The 17539-nt window shown below is 36.8% G+C and overlaps 1 protein-coding gene across 1 annotated transcript in view; it reads right to left on the bottom strand.

The window, feature by feature from the left end:
- The window catches only part of LOC149222395 (anthranilate synthase alpha subunit 1, chloroplastic-like), a 352329-nt gene that overhangs the window by 114294 nt on the left and 220496 nt on the right, over nucleotides 1-17539 (bottom strand). The window contains exons 9-12 of the mRNA XM_089387583.1: nucleotides 16968-17119; nucleotides 15051-15166; nucleotides 14691-14937; nucleotides 14320-14376 (exon numbers count right to left, since the gene is read on the bottom strand). Coding sequence (XP_089243709.1) covers nucleotides 14320-14376; nucleotides 14691-14937; nucleotides 15051-15166; nucleotides 16968-17119 — 572 coding nt within the window. The remainder of the gene's footprint in view (nucleotides 1-14319; nucleotides 14377-14690; nucleotides 14938-15050; nucleotides 15167-16967; nucleotides 17120-17539) is intronic.

The raw sequence follows: 17539 nt of genomic DNA, 5'->3' as shown, positions 1-17539 counted from the left end.
ATGCTCAAGCTCTTTTATTTTAGAGTTCAAGCACCCATTGAGTGCTTCTAGGATTTGTCCTAGGTCAAGAAGTCAAAAGAGTCGTCATAAGTTGAAGGCCCCATCGGGCACATTGTAACTTGTAAAGAAAATTATTTTTGTCTTTAAAAGTGTCAAAATACCGTTCATGACCAAGTCGGCCTAGCAACTAGGAAGTCGGTCTATTTTGAGGAGCCACGTCCACCTTTGGAAGCCTATATAAAGGAGGAAACTCGACTTCCTTGCAACACATTCATCACGCACTCATTCAAGTGAAGAAGGAAGGCAAAGAATGCAGCGAAGAAGGAGAAGGACGAAGAAAAAGTGTTTCTGGGCTATTTCTCTCTCACACGTGCGAAGGAAGGCTAGGGTTTCTGTTGCTGGACTAGGAATTTTTCTTTTGTAGGTTTGATCTTGAAGAAAGAAGAGAAAGGAGGTCAACGAAGGTCACATTAGGTCATCCTCAAGCACCAGAAGAAGGAGAAATCCAAGCGAAGATCTGGAGAAGCCTTGGGAGGCCAGAATAAGCTCACACATGTCGCAGCAGCTGCTGCTAAGAAGGCCAGAAATTTCAAACCTGCAGTAGAGGCCAAAATTTTGAAGCTGGAGGTCGAAGTTGTGTTGTTGGAAGAGATTTGACTTGGTTTGACTTGGACAAAGGAAGCACATCCTCCGGAAGGGTTGGACTTGGTCTTGGAGGGAATTGGTCTTGGCCTATAGGTCTTGGAATTCATCAATTGAAGAATCTATAAGAAGAGAAGAGATTTGCGGGTTTACCTCTCAAGTGGAGAGGTTTTGGCCTTGGCTTGCGACCTACATTCTATGTTCTTGTGTACTATTGTTCCTTTTGTTTTGGTAGTTGTTTGATGATATACAAACATAAGAATAAGTGAAGAAGCTAACAAGTACAAAAAAAGTAAAAAGACATCACAAGCAATGATCAAGAAAAGAGAAATCATCCTAACTATTGCCCTATAGATTTCTCAACATGATATCAGAGCTAACGTTGGCTAAGGCCATAATGAAGATCTCTACTACACTAAAGAAGTTCCTAAAGAAGTGTATGAAGGTGGCAATTCCTCTGAAGAAGGGCATCAAAGAAGTATGGAATCTCCTATTTTCTCCTAAGAAGGAAGTGACCAAGATCTCACTGGCACATTTCAAGATGAGAATATTTGGGTGATCGAGAGTGGAGCATCAAGGTATATGACTGGTCAACATCAGCAATTGAAGACATTATCAAAAGGGAAGTCCTCTTACTCCATAGAACTTGGTGATAATAAAAGCTACCCTGTGAGAGGAATTGGATCAACTTCGATTGAACTAGAAAATGGAGGAAACGTTCATTTCTACAATATCTTATTTGTTTCAGGTTTGCAAAAGAATTTACTTTCCATTTCATGCTTAGAAGACAAGGTTGATCGAGTTGCATCCATTGATGGAAAGGTTGTAGTATGGGGTTAAAACTCAAGCATAGAAGATGTTAGAACAAGATTACTTGGGAGCAGGACCAGAAGCAGGAGCGGGAGTGACATTTTCAAAAGCTCTTGATTCGAGAGCGAATCAGGACCGAATTTTTATATAATATATATTTTTATATATTTTAATGCATATATGTCAACAAAAGCATGTAGAATGATGAATTAGATATAAAAACCATAAAAACATGGATTGAACCATATAACATGAATCATCTAGAAGTTGTTATCTTCCTCAACCAGGTCCACAAGTTAGTAACATATGACATATCGAGTCTCATGATTCATCAATCTTAAAGTTTCAAGCTTTCAAAAATCGATATATAACATTTATCATCATTGATCACTAAAGTTGTAACTTGTACTTGTAACGATTACCATTACCATTACCAAGTAACCAAACGATAACAAAGAATATCTAACATGAAATGAAATGTTTCAACTTTCAACTTTCACGACGCATCATATTCATAATTCATTACCAATGAGTTATAAATGCCAACTTCAAACTTCAAACTTAAATTGTCATATATTGTTTACAAAAGATAACATAATAAATATGAAATAGTCAATAGTTATAAAAAGTACTAGAAACTAGAAAAGAAAGGTAAATCTATTATCTACTGCTTGACCCTATTGCCACAAGAAATTTCTAATTTCTTGTCTCGTGCTTTATTGAAAGTTTCCTCTTGCATAGTCGAACGACCTTGGTGCTCTTGATTAAATATAGGTTCCATACCCTAGTGCATGACAAAATCCAATGGAAACATTACAATACCCCCAATCTTGAAATCCTAAAAAAATGGTAAGTCTACTGGAATTTGAGTGAGATCTAAAATTTTACTTTCTCCATATGAAATCCAATGAGGTCGGAACCACTCTCAAACATCCTGAGTCATTTCATGGTAATGTTAAAAAATTATGTTAAAGGATGAAAATGAAAGATAAAGGAGAATATCACTTTTACTTTAAGAATTTAACACTACCATGAACTGCATATCAACACTAGGGCCATAGGTTTGAATATTAGGTTGCCCCACTCAAAAATCTTCAATAGATCCCTCTATCACTCCTGAATTGGCAGGGAGCAAAAAAAAAATTAAGGAGCACAAGGAGCGAATTTCGGGAGCGCGCTCCCGATTCGCTCCTACCTGGAGCGCGCTTCGGGAACGGGTTCGAGAGAAGGGGGTCTCTGCCCCACAACCCTATGCTAGAATGACTGGGATTCATGAAGGAAGACTCTCTAGATTAATAACTACCCTCGCTCAAGCTTTGATTCACATTGAACTTAGCCCGTGTGAACTTTGGCATAGAAGATTTGGTCATCTCCACTACAAAATCTTACAAACCCTAAATACCATAGTGAATAACATCCTCGAACTAAAAGAAGATCATGAAGGAGTTTGCAAGGGATGTGCATTGGGTAAGAACACCAAGAGACCATTTGGAAGCAGTGCTTCAAGGTCAAAAGAAATTTCGGATCTTATTCATTCCGATGTTTGTGGTCCTAGGACTCCAAAGTCACTTGGAGGTCATCTATACTATGTCACATTTATAGATGACCACTCCAAGAAAACGTGGGTTTACTTTATGAAATCCAAGGACGAAGTATTTATCAAATTTCAAGAATTCAAAGTTGAAGTAGAGAACCTTATAGAAAGGAGAATCAAGATATTGAGATCTGAGAATGGAAGAGAATATACTTCCAAAGAACTTATAGCCTTCTGTAAGAATTCTAGGATTAAGAGGGAGTTGATAGTCCAATATAATCCGAAGCAAAATAGAGTTGCAAAATGAAAGAATCGGTCCATTGAAGAAAGTGTGAAAGCAATGCTACATGATCAAGATTTGTCGAAATTCCTATGGGGTGAAGGAACAGAGATAGTTGTATATGTTGGAAAATCAGAAAGGCAAAAAGATTTTCTTTATGTTGATAATTACTTGTGATATTCTTATGTTATTAACTTTCTTGTGTTCATATTTTATCTTAGTTCATCAAACAATTACCACTAACCATAACACGAAGATCAAAGACACTAGATGTAGGCGGACATCCAGGGAAAAACCCCTATCTAGGGGAAAACACAGTCAACAACTATGGCTTTAATAGTTTCATGAGATGATCCAAGACTCCTGACCTAGACACAGACTTCCCCCAATCACCAAGTCAGCGCTTCCCTCCTTCTGTAGATGATAACCTTCCAATAAAAACTTCGACCTTGCAGCAACAACTGAAGCAGATGCAACACTTCGATCCTGAAGCAGCACTTCGACCTAGAGGCAGTAACAGAATTTCGACCTCCCCAGTAATAGAACTTCGACCCAGCAAAAAAATCCAAAATTTCAACCCCAGTAATAGCCCAATAAGTTCACACGTGTGAGAGAGAGAGATAGCCCAAAAACTCGATTTGTCTTTCCCAGCAATTCTCCTTCTTCTGCAATTTCGCACTTTTCCTGCTCCTCCTCCTTGTACATCAAACTTGTGTGATGGATGCTCCAAATGAATCGAACTACACTATATATATAGCCTCTTATGGAGTTTGAATTACCCTCATGTAGGTCGACTTGATCAGGTAAAGGCCAACTTGGTGTGGAGGTGACAAATGAGTTATTTTACTCAATAATAATTATTTTTACATTATTCAAAGGCACCTGATGATTATATGAAGACTCCATGCCCAAGGATGCTCCAGAGGATACCTCCCTCAGTTAATTTGACTTGTTACCTACAAGTCCTACCCACAATAATGAGATTCCTATGGCTAATACAGAGTGGCTAAGTTTGTGGAAGATTTGGATAGTGGTCAAACAGTTTAAAATTCTTCTCAAATTCCACAACAAGGTGAAATTCAAGCCAACATTTTGCAGGTGGTGAGATTGATTTGATTGGACAAAGGATGCTAGCGGGATGCTCCTCGAAAAATTAAAAGAACAAATTCCAAGTGCCAGTAATAATTGATGTTTGTTAGCGTAATTGTTCATTTCCTTATTGATGTAAAAATATACGGAATAGATGTCATGATTTTTTCCAGACAAATTGTATGGCCCAACTAGTGTGGGAGTACTCTGATTTAGAAAGAATTGGGTGAGAAATTACCAAATTTATTGATGATGATGATGATCATTAACATCCACTAAGATCAATATGGCCTATCATACCTTCAAAAGGTAAGATATTATTCTAAATTCCTCAGCATTTTATTTCAATGCTTGAAAAGCATTAGGAGAAGCATTCCTAGATCACCATAGTTTTGCTAACTTAAAAAGATCAAGAAGGTTGGTAGAGTGACAAATATTTTAAAAATTAAACCAAATGTGAGTATAAGATGGACAATCTAAGAGAAATTGTTTTTCATCTTCAACCCTCTTGGTGTTGAAAAAGTAATAGACTCTTTCACCCCATGGTGTTTTGGGAATTAACCAATGACTAGTAGCACTATAAAGCTCGAGAGAATTGGCTCTTATTTTAGAAATGTTTATTTTCTTCTTAACAATAGTCAAGAAAGAAATATTTTTTATTTTCAAGATTGGGGTTGATCACTTCTTTATAATATCTTAGTTTCCTTTTTCCCTCTAACTCTTTATCTCGCCATAATTCCTCTTTATTTTGTGGTAATAATATTTTTAATACTATCCTTATTATGAAAAATGATCTCCTCCTTTATCCTGTGCCAATTTCACTACTGAAATTTTTATTGCAACAACTAGAATTAATTCTTCTAACTATAAATTAATTATGTAGTTTATGGATATGGAAACAACGAATTAATCACACTGCAACCTTCACAAATAAAATACTACGGAAGATAAACTGGAAACTGAGAAAATATTGGCACACCCAAAAATTTAACACCGTTATTTTAGGACAATCCCTGGAAAAACCCAACTTGGGAAAATCAGTGTAGCAGCTAAGGGTTTTATTATTAAACAACAGTGAAAAATTTTGAGTACAATAAATATCGCCAAACTGGCGAATCTATCCAAGAGAAGTACTGGCAAAAAAATTCTGAGGGATTTTACCCTGTCTCCAATCAATCCCGACACTCTCTGACCTTTGAAAAGCTAGTCGTCCAAGTGGTCTATGCAGGCTCTACGTCACCCTAGCGTTGTCTACCACACGCACTGCCTGAAACAGCGACAAATCTAAACATTCTGCCTACTGTTGACTGTGAAAATGCTTCTCCAACCCTCTGGCAAATCTTCCTGGCCTCGAGAACTGAAAACGCCATCCCCTCCAGCCAAATCAAACTGCTCACCTGAGGCTGTGCGCAGCTTCTTGGAGAAAATTTTCGGCCTCCTCTTTCTGACTCTCTGGAACTAGAAAACTTCCACCAAGCTCATTATCTCTACCCCTCTCTGTCTTTGTGTCCCCTCTCTGGCTCGAGTTCTTCCAACAAAATATTGCTACTCTCTTCTTATTAGTGCATGTGTGTTTACTTCATCGAACTGCTACCAAAAACATAAGAACAAGAACACAAGATGTTGGCTCTATGCCAGGGCCAAAACCTCTCTCTCTTGGAAAGGAAAACCCTTTGGTAAGTTTCTCTTATTGAAGCTTCTTATTGATCAATGTCAAACCCTAGAACCTTGACTAGAATGTCCTCCAAGCACAAGTCAAGTCTTTCCTCCTTTATGCACTTTGTTCCCCAGCACTTAGTCTTCCTTCTTCCGGCACTTTGCTCCCCGGCACTTCGTACTCCTTCATTCTTTGATTGGAGATAGACCTTGTTTATGTGAGCTCTAGATGAGATGCTTCTCTTCTATACTTAGTGATATCCTTCACTTATGTAGACACCTTCCTTCTTTTGACCAAACGAGATCCTTCTTGAGATGTAGATGTAGACTTGGTGTGACTGTACAACAGCCCTAGTTCTTCGCACGTGTGGAAGGTATCCTTGTGAATTAGGGTCCTTTCACCTTCGCTTGAGAGAGAGTTTTCTTCGCTTGAGTAGGAGGCCTTGTAGGCCTAACTTTCTAGCCCAAACAAAGATAAATATAGGATTGTTATGTTGTTGTTGTTATGACTATAGATATGCCTTTGTTTCTCGCACGTGTGACTATTTTCCACCCTAGAAACAATCCTTTTGGCTTCGGTCTAGACTTCTCCTTCGCTGCACTAGAGGCTCCTTACACTTGTCTTCTCTTCACCTTTTCTCGGTTGTCCTTCTTTGTTGATTTCAAAGATGAGTACATGATGTTATGAGGGAGTGGACAGCCTCTATATATAGAGGATTCTCCCTCCTTTAGGCCGACCTGAGGCTGACTTGTAGACTGTAGGCCAACTTGAAGTTTCTTCATCATGTTTGCTCCTTGAAGGATGTCGTTGCATGGAGAGGACTTGACTTTGGAGGGATATCCTTTGACTCTTTATACAAGTATATACATGGTGTAACATGCCCTTAAATGTCTTCAACATTTTCTTTTGACTCTTTGATTCTCCTATAGCACTTTAACATGTGCTAGACCTACTTCAATGAGAAAGAAACTCACTGATAAATACAACAAAAATAATATTTCTTTTTCTTGAATAAATACAAATATCAAAAGTACATTGATGAAGACCGAACCTAGTTACATTTTCTTCAAAGCTAGTGTTTCTTAGCCTCTCTGACAACTATCGAGACTAGAACACCATCCAATGCTACAAAAACTAACACTCCCTCTTAGCGAGGAAGTTGTTCTAGTGTTGAACTACTCCAACACCCTATCTCTGCATCATCCTCCATACGTTGTTGATGTCTAGCCACTGTGATTGCCTGCCACTACCCACCAACCACTGCACAACTCTGATATTGCATTTGTGTTGTTATTGACACTGCTATACTGTTGCCAACTCTGCATTTGCACTACAAGTCCCTCTCAACTATTGTTGCTACTACTACAACTGCTGCAACTGAGAAGATTCTGAAATACTGAATCGTTTGTGTCTCTATGTTGCCACTGTCTCCTGAGCATCTGACTACTACTACTCTCTGCACTGTCCACTAAGGAATTTGCGTTGTTGTTGACTCTGCTATTGAGCCTCTTGCTCTGATGTCAACACTGCTCTACGCTCCTCAACACCTGACTGCAACTAGTCTGCAACTGTCACTCTAGAATCTAACTACATCAACTCACATGGATCCATCATGTTATTGAATATTGTGGGCCCCTATAGCAAGGTAATGATCCATGAGGAAGACACCTCAATGGATCCTGCCCAAATTTGTGCAACTCTGGGACTATAGCTCAATATCGCCCCACCTCACTCCTGGAGGCATAGTTGCAAACATGGCGAAGTCTTCCTACAACCTGGAGGACAATTTATCTATCTCTATGGACGTTGTCTGTTGCTCCTGCTTCTCCTTCTTCCTTTGAGGACACTTAGTATAGTGGCCAAACTTGCCACACATGAAGCACTTGACCTTAGATAGGTCCTTCTTTTTCTTCTTCCCCACTCGTCCCTGAATGGGACCCTTTGATGTAAGGGCCACATTCTCCTCCTCCTCCTTCTCACCCTTTCAACCCTTGTTGTTGTTTCCACTAATGGAGCTCTTTACTAGAGCTCGCCTCATCTCCTCCTGTTGTATGTCTGACCATACCCCGTCCCACCTTGGTAATGTGTCTCGTCCCAAAATGCCTTGGAAGAAGACTCCCCATTCCTCTGAGACATTGTTTAGGGCCAAACGGACAAGCTCTAACAGTTGAGGTGCTTCCCCAATGGCTGCATGTTGATCCCAGATTTCCTGAATTTTGGTGAAGAAGAGATCTATGCCTTCACCCTTCTGCATCCTGATGTATCTCAGCTTCTCCTTCAAGAACATCTTCCATTGCTCGAAAGGATTTTGAAGCAACCCCACGAGAGCATGCCAAATCTCCTTGGCAATGTTTTTTCTAGATATATGCGAGACTATATGGTCCTGGACTCCATCTAGGATCATCTGTTTTTCCTTGACCATTTCTTTCTTGTACTCTTTCAGTTGATCTGCTTTGGTCGGTATTACCACAACATTTTCTGCATAGGTCTTTAGGCAAAATTCATCTAGCGGGAAGGACATCCTGGCCTTCCAGATGACATAGTTGGAGGCCACTCCAACCTATCCTGATCTCTAAGCCCAATTGTGGCCATCTCTGAAACTGAAACGGAAATCTCCCTCTTTCACTTGCTCGGTTGTTGAATTTGTTATTCGCACTCCCTTCTGGAGTCAGAATATCAGCTTGCAGCTACTGTCGTTTGCAACTAGAAATTTGGATTTCTAGGCTACAAACCCTCCGAGGGAAATTTTCCTCTGCGTGTGCATTTTCTCTTCCACCCGGCACTAATTCTGCTCTAGCAACTGCTCCAAAAACCCTTTTGTGCCCAAACAAGGAATCTGCTTAGCAAAAATATTGAACTGTTGCTCCCTTTGCTTGTTGGAATCACTCTCTGGTAAGCTGAATTTTTCTGCAACCCTGCACTGAAAAAATTGAACTGCCTAGCTAGGCACTACGCAACCCCTTGAAAATTTGTCTTGTTGCTCCCTCTGAACAATGAAATTTTCTTCTTCCGCTTCTGAGCTTCCCCATCTAATCAAATATGTTTTGATACCATGTGAAAATTTCACTACTGAAATTCTATTGCAACAACTGGAATTAATTCTTCTAACTGCAAATTAATTTAGCAGTTTATTGCTACGGCAACAACGAATTAATCACATTGCAATCTTCACAAATAAAATATTGTAGAAGATAAACTGGAAACTGAGCAAATACCGGCACACACACACAAAAATTTAACACTGTTATTTTTGGACAAAAGTTCCCAAAAAACCCCAACTTTAGAAAACCAGTGCAGCAGTTGAGGACTTTTATTATTAAACAATAGTGAGAAATTCTGAGTACAATAAATATCATCAAGCTGGCGAATCTATCCAAGAGAAACACTGGCGAAAATTTTCTTAGGGATTTTACCCTCTCTCTGAGCAATCCCGATTCCCAGCACTGTTTGACCTCTGAAAAGCTAGTCGTCCAAGTGGTCTACGCAGGCTCTACGTCACCCTAGCGCTGCCTGCCAAACGCACTGCCTAAAACAACTACCAATCTAGTCGTCTTGCATGTTGTTGACTAGGAAAATGCTCCTCCTGCCCTTTGGAAAATCTTCCCAGCCTCTGGAATTGAAAATGTCTTCGCCTCCAGCCAAATCGAATTGCTCACCTGAGGCTCTACACTGCCTCTTTGCAGCCTCCAGGAGAAATTTTTTGGCCTCCTCTTTCTGACTCTCTAGAACTGGAAAGCTTCCTCCAGATTCACTGTTTTTGCCCCTCTATCTCTGCGTCCCCAATCTAGCTAGAGCTCTTTCAGCAAAATGCTCTGGAAAGTCGAACTACCCAAGGAAATCGATCTCAAGTGTGTTCCTCCATCTACCCATCGACTTCTTATAATCTCACTATGGGACTCCAACAGCCAAGATTAAAACTTAATCAATCACTGAGATTATTTCCTAGTCTATCTGTGTGAGTTTGTAGAGAAATCTCACCTTCCTCAATTAATTACTATTAATTAATCATTTTCCCTAAGTTAGACTTAAAAAAAATTAATTACTCATTAATTAACTTAATTAAGGCATTTCTAGATGGATTTTCTGAAAACATTTTTTGGGTTATGGAGTCCTAGTGTTTCTTAGCGCCTCTAACAACTGTCGAGACTAGAACACCATCTGATGCTACAAAAACTAACATATCCCCCAATTGTCTAGCCGAAATTGGGTGTCCTTATGCCATCACTGCTTCAGCTAAAGGTGGGGTATTTGGCTTAGAGTTAAAAGAACTTTTAGGAAAACTCTTGGTTGCCATGTTGTTTAGTTTCTTATTATACAGAAGATAGATAGTCATAGACATGCTTTCAATGGGGGAAAGGCTTGTTTCCGTGAAGAGGATAGGATAGGAAGTATTTTCATTAATTTTGAAATTGTAGGTTCTAAATTGTTTTTGGATCTATTATATCTTCCTCCTCAACTCTCTAAAGATACTGCAACCCCAAAACTCACATCCATGTAAAATAAGAAGAGCGACAAGAGTCTCAATAAGTTTCTTTTTTCTATTGACTTACAATTGTTTTCAAGCCCATAGTAAGTTTTCCATCATCCATTTATCCCTTTTTCAATTGAGATTGTGATGGATATCGATTCCAAGCTATTTGTCTGAAGAAACTTCCTCCAAGTAGTTGTTGTCATATATCAAGGTATCATATGTTATCTTTTTGGATTTAAATATCATGACTTTAGCTTTTTTAGTATCACATCATACCCATCTTGGAGAAAAAATCTCAAAGGATTCTCAGTTGCTTCCGAAGATCATAATGGCTCCTTGCCAAAAGAACAATATCATCAACATAAAGCAAAATAGTTACAACTATAGTAGTGAGCATGGGGCCAATACAACCTACATCTTCCAAGCCCTCTACTAGCTTATCAATGTATATGCCAAAATGGGTAGGGGATAAGGAACACTCTTCATTGAATCCAATATTGCATTTAAATCCATCTCACCATCCTTCAGTGATCCCAAACTTGGCAATAACATTCTTGTACAACCTTGTCACCACAACCCTCAACTCAAAAGGAACCATTATCTCTTCCAGCCTCTTCCACAGTTTTGTCCAAAAAACAGTGTCAAAAGCTTTTCTAAAGTAAATGAAACAATAGAAGGGATCAGTTCTATTATTGTGACATTCCTCTACAATGATCCTGAGAGTAACAAGGTGGCCCATAGTTGAATGATATCTCCTAAACCCAGCTTGGATTTTAGCTACTTTACTATGGCTATTTAGCCATAGGCTAATTTCTACTCCAAAATAATTTTGTACAAATTGACTAAAATATGGCTAATCATAATGGTCCTATAATTAGAATGAATGCTTTTATACCCACTTCTAAATATAGGCACAATGAGGCTCCACGTCCAAGGCTTAGAGAAGCCTTGTTTCACTACCAAATTGAAGAGCTTATGCATGTGAGAGATGATGATAGGCCCTCCCATTTTAAAAATTTCAGCTCGGTAGCCTTCAATATCCCTAGCTTTCCCATTAGCGAGCCACTTAACTCCAAGCTCAATGTCTTCCAAAGAAAAGATATCATCTTCTATAGGGACATTCAAAATGGTGTCCATGGTGTTAGAGGATTCATAAAGGTTTTTAAAGTAAATTCCAATTCTTCAAGGAAATCAAATTATTTTCTTTAATTTTGCGAATTAGATTTTTCCTCAAAAACATTCTAGGGTCAGATTTAGATAGGTTCAGCAACTACTCTTCCTTTCTATTTAGATAGTACCTTTTCTTCCTTTTAATAAGACCTTTGTACGTATTTATCTTATCAAGCTTTAAAGATTTATAAGGACCATCTCTTATCACTTTTCTAGCAATTTTACAATCATTATCATACCAATGGTTGGTAGTTCTATTATTTGTTTCATATGACACCTTGATGGAGAACTTGCTAATAGAAGCAGAGAGGGTCGTAGTAAAATTATGATAGAGTGTTACGATGTTATCCTTGTAGTTAAGAGGTGTAAATCCTTGTTTAATTCCTTTAAGTACAGATTCATTTTACTTTTGACAAAAAGCAAGCACCTTCAATTCTCACACTTGCATTTAGATTGTGCGCATGGCAAAAATTAGAGTTATGGTCTATGTTACCGAATCCGCAAGGGGCAGGTTGCGAAAACGTGAATCCCTGGATCTGAAACGGCTACAGATACGGATCCATCTGGATACATGTGAGATCTGCCAAGAAACAATTCTAAATATTCTGGGAAACTAATCCTGCTTACGGGAGTCGTTTTATCCATCTCGGTCGCAGATACCGTGGTTTCGAAAGCATATTTGGCAACAACAAACTCTGTAACGTGCATCGCTAATTCACTATTCCATTCTTTGCGTTTTGGCATTTGTTTTAGAAAATTTTACAGCTCCGTTTTGCCATCTTCTAAAACGAAATCCTCATTTTCTCATCGCCCATTATAGTAACACTCGTAGCATGATGACTGTAAAATAATTATAATCCTCATCGCCTATTAAATTTAAAATAAAATAATTTAAACCATAAACTATAATATTTATTATGTTATTTAATTATAATATAAATGTAGGCAAATAATAATAATATATATTTTTTCATACCACCGCCATCCTCGTAGTATTATAAAAATAATATTAATTTTATAAATTTTGACATAGAAATTAAAATTTAAGCAAGGATTATAAAGTTTAATTATTTAATTATAATATAAACGAAAAAAAAAAAAAAAAAAAAACAACAACAACAACAATAAAAATTATAATGATTATTGGTCGGGTGTGATGCGGCTATGCCCCAACGTGTCGTCGCAACCTGCCCATGGTAATTAAAAATACTTCCCACCCTTTACATTTATTTTACGATTTACATCACCACTCAAGTGGTCGCTTTTTCACTTTGGTTAAAAATTTATTAGTAAATTTTTATTGCCATAACCCTAAAAATACATATAAAATTTCTATAATATTTAATAAGTGGCCAATCTCTATAATATTTAATATACAATTGAATATGATATAAGACATTTAAAGATGATTATATTATAAACTATTTAGTTTTAACCATAAATAATAATAATACTAAATTAAACTATAAACTAGATTATAAAATAGTTTAAATTGTGTAGTTTCAAATGTATAAATTATAAACTAATTTAAGTTATAATATAAACTATTTTTAACCATTATACCTAAATTAAATTATTTTAAGTCATTGTTTGTTTTTCTATATTATTTTTTATGTTTAGTCCTCAAGAATGTTGTTCTATATTACTTTTATCATTTTATTTTATTTTATTTTATTGGTCACAATCATGCGTTTAGATTTATAAATTATCTAAAGATTTCATTTCAGTGCTAATGTTGTTATTCATGAATGGTTTTTGATTTTGAACTTCGAATATGTTTTTAACTTTTTTAAAATTTTAAAACTATTATTATATATTTTTGTACTTGATATATCCTTGCCTTATCCGGATCCTGACTTTTCAAAAATTTGGCGGATCTGTATCTGAATCTGTTTCCGTATCCTAGTAACATAGGTTATGGTTAATGGTCTATGATCAGAATCAAGCTCATGATCATTTAAAAGGTCAAAATTTACAATTTGGTTGTAAACAGGGATATCTGATATAACATAATCCACAACACTACTGCCAAACCCATGAATACAAGTCATCTGGTTGGAAGGGGTGGAATAAATATTGGATCAATTTGTATCTCCTGTAGCCAACCTTTCTCCACCTGAGTTGATTATATTAGAATTTGCTCAGGGAGATTGAGATTATTTGCCCCTTTAATTATGAGCTGTAATCAAGCTTAGTTTTTCTTTTCTTTTTTTTCCAACAATGGTATTACTCATTTTATCTTTCACGTGGTGCACCTCTATTGGCATATTTTTGCTGATAACATGGAGAAGCCTATGTAGTTTTCTCTCCATTTTGAGTTGCTAGGGATTTACAACATATCAAGTAGTTGTACATGTTATCAACGATACAAAATTATGCATTGCGCTTTCCAATAAACAGAATATCAAATTCTGTGCACAACATATCTTCATTTCATCTCATATATTACAGTCTACAGAACATCACCATCGCACTCAGCAAATGTTCTATATTAACTTGATTATCCTCCATTACAACTGTTGACTGTTATAATATTTTGTAAAAAGAAAAAAATTCAACATAGAAAATAAATTATTCTCTAAAGACCTTAAAACCAACGTGAATCAAGACACTAAAATTCTGTAACCGAGCTTAAGGCAGGCACATGCAGTGTCTGCCTCTATTACCTGTTTTACACGTGTGAGAATTTCTGGACTAGAAGCAACCAGTATACAGCCCCGAGCCTGCAATGCAATTGCAATGCTGATTTCAGTATATTGACAAAACAGCAATCAACTACATGTGATGCAATATAGCATTTAGACTAAGTCATACTTTTTATTTTCAGAAAGCCAAGGAATAATTCCTTGAAAGTGGCATATTTCAAACAAAAACCTGATAGTACTTTCACCAATTACTGCATATACAACTCTGGTGCAACATTCATAATTACTGTCAGACAAATTTCAAACATCTGGTATCAATGATCATATACATATAATATGTATATGCACATTACATGAGTAGCTACAGTAGAAGTTTCTGACTCTTCCAATACCTGCAAATATATCATATAAGGGCTTGGATTCACAACTCGTAATGCCCTGTATACTTCAAATGGATCTGCAAATGTGCGACGCTCAAAACGCTGGCTAAGAACAATTTGGAAGATGTCCCCAGCTAGAATGTGCTCCTGTGCCTTCAAAACAGCTTTCTTGTATTGCTCACTTGTCATACTAGACTCTTTCAGGGCAGCCCCAAATAGACCAGTTTGCAGTTTAATAGAACCTGAAGAAAGTCTTGGACTGCCAAATTAAATAAAACAACAATAAGATGATATTAAAATTAACTTGGTAAAGAAAAAGGTAAATTCCATTATCTAAATGCAGAAAAAGATTATTTTGGAAATATTGCATACGGATCAATATCCTGCACTCGGGAAACTAGGATATCAAGTCGTCGTTGTCCATCTTTGAATGCCTCATCAGCAGAAGAATAATCGTCTACTCGCACCCAATGAATGACATATGCTTTCTGAAGATCATTGAGTCAAAATGAAAATAGAATATTAAGCAATTATGAAACTTGAACACATTTTCACAAGTAGCACTATACTGAAAATTGTGTAGCCACGAGCCTCAAGGCTCAAACAATAGGGTGGCTTTAAGTCCAATAATTAGTGTGCATTATGTGTTCTTATTTATAAGGACTTGCAACATCCATTCAACTCACAAGCGCTTCAAAAAGATTAATCTATAAAACTTAAGCATACTATCTTTGGAAGGACTTTCTGTATTACTTTAAGTAAGAATTGAATGTGCAATTAAAAAATTAATGTGACACCTAAATACATAATAGGCAGCAATGACCACAATTTCCAGGACATATAATTAAATAGTTACACTCCCAAAGTTAGATGGAAAATAACAATGCAATTGTACACCACTTAAAATGGTACAAGAGCTTGCATATGGAGTCTTCGCATAGTTGGATTAAGAGGCTCACAGCCAGCCTTCCATCTCCAGGTTTTCCCAATGGCCTTGATTGTTAGGATCTCTATGGACTAGTCCCAACTTCCACCAAGGGTTACACAGCAGATACTCTCAGACCTTAACTCTTCCCTGAGGATATTTCTAGGAGTGTATTGGTTCCTTCACTGTGGTTGGTGTTAAAGTAAGGAAGTCTTCATTTTCCTCCTCTATTTCCACTTTTGTTTCTGGTGTGACATCAGAAGCATCCTCTTCTGATGAGGATGAGTATCCTTTTCCCATTTTGTGTATGCTTATACCTTTAACGATTTCTCTTATTCAGTAAGCCAAAATACAAACAAAATTAACGATTTCTCTCAGAGATCGTTAAACATGTTTTGTATTTTAGCTTATAGGAGTTGATTTTGCACTGCCAGGGTGTGTCTAACGGATTGTACGTTTGAGTCCCACTAGCCTATTTTTGTGGTCATGCATGGACATCATTTGTTTACGTTACCTAATAAACAATTTACAATCCTAAGATTCCCAATAAGCCCATTAGTTGCAACTTTATGAAATACCAGAAGTATATAGTAATTAAATTGAGAAAAGACTTTCAGTTTCATCTCTCTTTCTCTAGGCATTTGTCACAACTGTTCATAACCTATATAATTCCTTTCTTTATACGTTTGATTCCAATGTGGAAAAAGTCGAAGTCGGGATTAAATCGGCAAGGGTCCAAAAGTTGAAAAAGTCGTTAAAGTCGGGAGTTTTTCGAAAAAGTCGGCAAAAAGTCGGCAAAATTAAAAAAAAATACAAAAATATTCATTTTTTAAAAAATCCGGACTTTTTCAATAAAATCCCGATTTTTTCAATAAAATCCCGATTTTTTCAATAAAATCCCGATTTTTTCAAACAAAAAAAAAATCATTAAAAAAATACCACGATTTTTTGGAAAAAGTCCCGATTTAATCCCGACTTTTTCGATTTAATCCCGATTTTTTCGACTGGGAAAAAATCGGCAAAAAATCGGCCGATTTAATCGGCCAGCCAAAAAAATCGAAAAATCGGGATTTAATCCCGATTTTTTCCCGACTTTTTCCACACTATTTCAAACAAAAGTGTCTTGGAAGCATCAATTAGCAAGTAAATTGAAGAACCAGTAAACAAAAGTGCACAGAGCAATAAACTTCCCCTAATTCTGGTTTATGTTAATCATAATCAATCAAATAAATTGTGTTTTCTTGCTGTGAGTGATGAACCTACAGTTACAAATTTTGCCATATCATATATGTACTAGTTGATAAGTTGGCCTTAGCTACCACACAAAAACTGAAATCAAAAAAATTTAAAAAGAAAAAGTCTACCTTTTCAACGTTGTCAAACACCACAACATCATTGTAAAGCCCCAAGTGCATATCAGGCAGACCTCTATCATCTTCAGGAGCTTTTGAAAAAGGCAACTTTCTCTTCTCTACATACCTCACAGTATCATATGAAAAATATCCAATCCATCCACCTACAGAGAAAAACGCAATAAAAGAACTGTAATTCAATAAAAATCAATATCAAGTACCAAAAGCTTTGCAATTGAAAAATAGAAAATTTAGTAATAATATCATATAAAAGACTTATTAAGCTCACTGTTATTTATCTGCAAATTGCAAGAATGAACACCTTAAATGTCCTTACAACTAAAACTTCACTGAAACAATACTGATACATCTCGCTCTCTCTCTGTCTCTGGTACAATGGACAATAGATAAAATCATGCACTTCAGAATTTGCAACTTCCACAAATAACTTCACGAAGTTCAATAGATGGGATGATCTTTACCCAAAAGCTTTGCAATTAAAGAATAGAAAAATCAGTGACAGTATTAGATAAAAGACTTATTGAGCTCACTGCCATTTATTTGCAAATTGCAATAAGAAACAC

The sequence above is a fragment of the Pinus tabuliformis genome, chromosome Q (assembly GCF_031772625.1).
Source record: "Pinus tabuliformis cultivar Carrire ecotype Pingquan chromosome Q, CPIR1, whole genome shotgun sequence".
Classification (NCBI taxonomy): Eukaryota; Viridiplantae; Streptophyta; class Pinopsida; order Pinales; family Pinaceae; genus Pinus; species Pinus tabuliformis.
This window is presented reverse-complemented; position numbering and strand designations above follow the sequence as displayed.